At 35.5% G+C, this 6000-nt stretch overlaps 1 protein-coding gene across 17 annotated transcripts in view; it reads left to right on the top strand.

Annotated features, from left to right (window-relative positions):
* LOC144967475 (inositol hexakisphosphate and diphosphoinositol-pentakisphosphate kinase 2-like) overlaps positions 1 to 6000 on the top strand; it is a 100631-nt gene continuing 94631 nt past the window's right edge. For 16 of the 17 annotated variants that reach the window (XM_078904779.1, XM_078904777.1, XM_078904778.1 and 13 more), the window contains exons 1-4: positions 1 to 490; positions 3208 to 3504; positions 4060 to 4179; positions 5636 to 5740. In XM_078904779.1, the coding sequence (XP_078760905.1) occupies positions 3286 to 3504; positions 4060 to 4179; positions 5636 to 5740 (444 nt within the window). In that variant the 5' untranslated portion in view covers positions 1 to 490; positions 3208 to 3285. The remainder of the gene's footprint in view (positions 491 to 3207; positions 3505 to 4059; positions 4180 to 5635; positions 5741 to 6000) is intronic. The other variant, XM_078904765.1, reaches the window with a different exon arrangement.

Genomic DNA, 6000 nt, shown 5'->3' with positions numbered 1-6000 from the left:
TGCTGAGTATTGATAACGACTATAGCCCATTAATTTCTAGTGGTTCTTAGTGTTTATGTCTGCTACTGCTATCTGTTATGGTTCTACGGGTTGAGGCAGAGGGTGTTCTTTTTATCTCCGGTGTTCTCCACATTCCATAATTCACGTCTTCATGCTCTAATTATCGGAAATAATGATAATAATAAAGTTAAAGAAATGTTCAATTTCGGATAAGTTTATATCATACTTTGAATCGGCTCTCATTTGAAGATATCTAGACGAGGTTTATTATTTTGCTTTGATTGAACTTATCTGACCTAGACTACAACCAACTGGTTTCCCATAACAGTCAATAACAAAAGTAACGGTTTTATTATTAGAATAACTTTCAAAGTCTATTACTGTTTTTTGAATGAGCTGTGCTTAACCTTTTTATAATGACGAATTGGAATGGAGGATAGCTTTGTCTTCTGTGTCTCACAACCGCACAATGGTGAAATGACTTTTTTAGGTAAGCATCGATTCGATAAGTACCTCTCTAGTAGGCCTCTCTAGACCTAGAGATGAGATCTCTTATTTAGTTATTTAGACATATTATGTTATGATTCAATCGATTTGTGGACGTATTAAAGCTTTTAGAGTTCGCCTGATTACATTATTTTCACCGTGGAAATTATAATTGAAGTTGAAGTCTATACAATACAGTTCATTTATTTTGTTTAGGAAAAGACTATTCGGACCTGAGTCTGAATTGCTTCCCGTGGCAATTCGGACCCGGGTCTGAATTGCTTCCCGTGGCAATTTGGACCCGAGTCTGAATTGCTTCCCGTGGCAATTCGGACTCGAGTCTAAACTGAATAGAACTCCGTGGCTAACCAGGGTTGAGTCTGAATAACTCTCCATGGCTCTTCGATTCGGAATACTGCAATGCAATGCGCCCGAATGATGAACTTATCATTAGTATTTTTAATTAGTATGATGTGCAGAGTTTTAGCAAGTTTCAAATGTAAAACACTACAAACTGTGGAGTGATCCTCGACAATATTGGAGGTTTCCACAAGACGAAGAAGAAGAAGAAAAAGAAGAAAGTATCATTAGTGAAACTCTCAGTTACTATTGCGTTTGCAGCTATAGAAACCTTATTGGTCTTCCTAAACACACACACACTCATGAGTATCTCTAATTCAATAAAAACAGAAGAGCTGGTGGCTTTTTCTCTTTGATCTCGTATCACCATGTTCTCCCCTGCCTGCATCCAGCGCCTCGGTCGTTTGTGGGTTACCCCCCCCCCCCCACCAATCCCATTACCAGTTGATCATTTTCTCTCCGTATTCAACCAGTGCTTATTTTATTAATAGGCACATAGTCCAGTATTATCTAATAATATTAGTATTAGACAGTACTCTGCCCCTACCCCAGTGGCGGGGCTCTATTGCATGACTTGCTGCCAAGAATCGCCTCTATTTTTATATTTAGAAATAAAACTGCATATTTTTTTAATTAAAAAAGAATTAAGATACTCCTTTTGTCAAAGCCCGACCTATACTGCCTTTTAAATAAAACGCTCAATCCCAAAGTCATATTATTCTCCTTTCTCTGCACTTTTTCGCGGCCGCAAATGGCAAAATATATAATGTAGAGATATGTCATTCATGTATCTTTTGCAACACGCTCATGGTAAATCAAATAAATCTTCCAATCATTACACAAAGACACTCTTTTTTCTATGCGAGGGCAAATTGATCGTTAACGTTAACAATTGCGACTACAATTGTAATCTCCCAAAGACCACGAATATTTAGATCCATGTTTTGTTTTTTAAGGAGCTTCAACACATTTAGGTCATATCAGCGCCAGTAAAAATGGAGAAATTGGATAGCAAAAAGTTCTAGAATTACAATTAAAAAGTACTCAAGAAAAAGTAAGACAAAGGGGAATAATAGATCACCGCTTTTGAAGGTAGTCATCTTTGAGAGTTCTAAAACGTGACTTGCTCGCTCACTCGCCCTCCTACCGACTGACAACTGAGAACGAGCAGCTTCCCCCCATCTTACCACGCTTCACTTTCGAGCCAGCTTCCACTCTCAACACTTCCTGTGATTGCGCAGGCGCATTGTGGCAGGAGTCCGAATTGCCACGGAAAGCAATTCAGACTCGGGTCCAAATTGCCACTTCGTTTCGTTTATTATTATTATTATTATTATTATTATTATTATTATTATTATTATTATTATTATTATTATTATTATTATTATTATTATTAATATTATTATTAGGGAGGCCTTCCGAAAGCTCCTTCATCCCCAGTATTCTTTTTTTAAAATAATGTTTTAGGAGGGTGAAAATTTTTTTTGTGTATAATGTTCTAGAAGGCGGTTTTAAAAAAAAGAATACTGGGGATATAGGAGCTTTCGGAAGGCCTCCCTATTATTATTTATTTTAAAAAAAATATGATTATTATTATTATAACTTTCATCATGATCCAAGAAAATAAAATTTCCTTTATTCATCTCATAGGGGAAATTTGTCTCCAGGGTTTATTCCAAAGGGAGACTGGAATTCAGCCCCAGTGCAGCGCAGCAAACTGACAAAGCAAAGATCGTACCGCTGAGCCACACTGCCCCTGCAGTAGTGGTGTTATGTTTTAATTTTTTGATGGCTTCATCTGATAGGTATTTATAAGCATTGCATGGTTATGTGCATTAATTACGCCACTGTCTCGATGACTCAATGATCACAGTAAAGTACAAGTAAATGTTTCAAAGAAATGACGATCAACAAGGTGTTTGTGGATAAGTCTACAAGTGACAAATGTATTATGACAAAATTTGTCATAATACGTTTGTCACTTCTAGACTCATCGACCAATGCCTTGTTGATCAACATTTAATATAAAAGCAATGTTGAGTATGTTAGGTGACTGGAAGGGCTCATAAATATACTTTGGCCTCAGCATTTTGTGCCATTGGAAAGGAACTTAATAACACATTTCTGCTCTCGACTCAGTTGTTAATGAGTGCATAGCTATAGTCAGTGGCGCATATTGAAGGAAAAAAGACTTTTTATACAAATAAGTTTTAACAGGTGAATTATACATATGAGATGCAAATTTGATTACGTTTTGAGGAATTTTGAAGAGCATTGAGAACAGTGTCTGTGACATGTGATTGTTTGAAAATCAGGGCTTCATCATTTTAAAAATTTGATTTATGAAATTTGTCTTCCCAGATTGTATTCTAATCGACTCTATGCCTACTGCAAACCCATATCCAACTTCAGATATCATCCCATCGGTCATTTCCGCTGATGGCAGCATCAGCATCTGGCAACAGCACATGGCCAAAGTCCAAGTCATCGTCCAAAAGCTATAATAGCACTGACAATAATCCTCATCAAACAGTACTGGGGAAAAAAAGAGGAAGTACTGGTGCTGTCGAGGATAGTAGTAATATTACCTTCAAGGAGCACCAGCAGCAGGCTGCCTACGACTATCTACGCTTTCCAAACTATTTGAGTGCAATGCAGGTTGGTATTCATCAAAATATACAAATGTTATTAAAAATTGAGATTTAGTAAGAAAATTGTTTGAGGGAAATGAAGAGAGAGAGCTTAAAAAAAAAAATGTAGACCAGCTTTGGCATTTTCCACTGCTATTAATTTGTAGTCACATTTTAAAATGAATTCAGATACATATCTATTGTTAGTTTATAAATTTATTTATTTATTTTAAAAGTTCCTTCGAAGTTAAAGATGCATAGTAGTGGAAGTGAATAAATAGCCTCTGAAATTAATATGAAATAGTATTTTTTTTTAAAAATTGACCTTATCTTTGTGCTAGATTTCCTTTCATATTTTCTTTTTTTAAAGCAGTTTTTTTATATCTTAGTTTTTCATGTACCTTCAAGTTTGTTTTTTTTTTGTTTTTTTTTTTTAATTGCTTCAATGTGGCTGGATTTAGTTCATGGTTTAGATTTTACTACAAGCAATCTTGAAGAAGTCGAGAATTACTTGAATTACTCATGTATCATTTGTATTTTGTATAAAAAATGAAGGCTTTATTTTATTTTATTTTTCTTACAGGGTAGAGGCAGATTTCAGGTCTCCTCAAGTGATATTCGTCTTCAAACATCTCCACTCAACATCCAGCATGCTTGTCGACTACAGCAACAGCTCATGGCTGAGTTTCCAGATGAGGATGATGTCAGTGTTGACCGATTTCTTTTCGTTTGTATTTTTATGTTTTTTTGTTGTTGTTTTTGGTGTTTGTTGTTGTTTTTTTTCTTTTTTCGTTATTTTATGTGTTTTTTTTTCACTTTGTAGAATATTTAATCTGTTGAAGTATAGACTAGCTCATCAACACTATATGTGACCAACATATGTGCAGCTATGTTGGTCTTGTGGTATGGCATAGTTGAGTCCTTGGAGAAGGCTCTTTACTCACATTCTGTCATTGTACTCGGGTGTAAAATGAGTACCTGGCGGTTAACAGCAGTGTCCGAAAAAAATGTAATCTCGCCTAAAAGGCGTCATGTCTTTACCTACATGTTACGTATTGCTGTTGGCCAGGGACCCCTTGTAAGCACTTTGAGCACATTAAGTGGATATTCTGTTATATACAAGCTCAATTTAAAATTTTTTTTTGACCTAGCAAAATGTTATTATTGTTAAGGTGAACCTGATGCTTACAATTCACTTATATCAAAATAGCTGTTTTCATAAATTAAAAAAAAAAAAAATCTGAATTCTGGTCAACTGGTCACTTAATTCAAGTTCATCTAATTCATCCCAGCAAAGTACCAGACTGACGAGGTGGGTCACATGTGACACTATTGTTAATGTTTATGCCAGTATAAAGACCATTTGTGTTTTAGTAAAACTTTCTGGAAATAGTACCAACAATAATAGCCAACTCGCAAATGTATTTGAAAGTTTGGTTGCCCGTGGTTGGTCATTGAGAATTGATTATTAAGTGCTTTTCACCTCGATGTCATTATGCATTCCTCTTGTCTTTAGATTATTATTTAGGATTGGGATTGGGAAAAGACATCTGTAAGTCATGGCATTATTAAAGTAGCGGTAAATAAATAATTTGAAATGTTACTCTTTACTTCTAAAGCGGATGATTATCTTGAAGAAAAGGAGGAAAAAGGATAGATAGTCACCCAAGCTATTTTAATAATTTGAAAAAATAGCATAATAATTTTATAATAATAAGAAATGAAGTGAGTAGGAAAGTGCCAGAAGACAACAGAGAATAAAAATTTCGCAGCGGCGATGGGGGCTCGAACCCGCGACCTTACTGGTACGACAACTTCGCCTGGCCGGGGAGATTGTGACTCTACCATATGAGCTATCCACGACTCCAAAAAAGGTCGCTTCTAACACTAGTCTTGTTAGAGCCTTCTCTCCCCAAATTCTTGAGGTCACAGGTTCAACACACACAAACGCCGCGAAGTAAGTTGGCCAGCATTTAAGCTTAATATCCAATATTCTCAACACAAACATGTAACATAGAAATGATTGAGACATTGAGTATGCTCTGGTATTTGGGGTGAATTTTTAATTCAGAAAAGTGAGTGGAGCAGACACTTCTGTTGATAAAAACAAGAAATTGAAATATAAGATCTCAAAAGTTCTCTGTATCATTTAATTTCAGGATCGTAAAGTTGTGTTGGGTATTTGTGCCATGGCTAAAAAGTCATCCTCCAAACCCATGAATGAAATCATACGACGATTGGTGGACAATTTTGACAGGCTCCAGGTATGATGATGTCGTTGATTTATTCAATTTTGAAGTCCTAAATTAAATCCTAATTTTGATCATCATTTTATTGAATAAATTTTAATCAAATGTACATGTTTTTAAAATGAATAAATGAAAAGATACTCTAACAAGAATTTCAACAAAGAAACAGTCGGGTACCGAGTGATGTGCTCGGAGATGAAAGTGATATCTTGTCTAGAAGTCCTAGGGCCATAAGGTAGTGAAGCTGGGATTATTTTTTTTTATCTCGGTTTTTG

This window comes from Berghia stephanieae, chromosome 3 (assembly GCF_034508935.2).
Source record: "Berghia stephanieae isolate SIO BIC M18660-M18661 chromosome 3, UCSD_Bste_1.3, whole genome shotgun sequence".
Taxonomy (NCBI): Eukaryota; Metazoa; Mollusca; class Gastropoda; order Nudibranchia; family Aeolidiidae; genus Berghia; species Berghia stephanieae.
The sequence above is the reverse complement of the archived record's forward strand: the minus strand, read 5'-3'. Positions and strand labels throughout refer to the sequence as shown.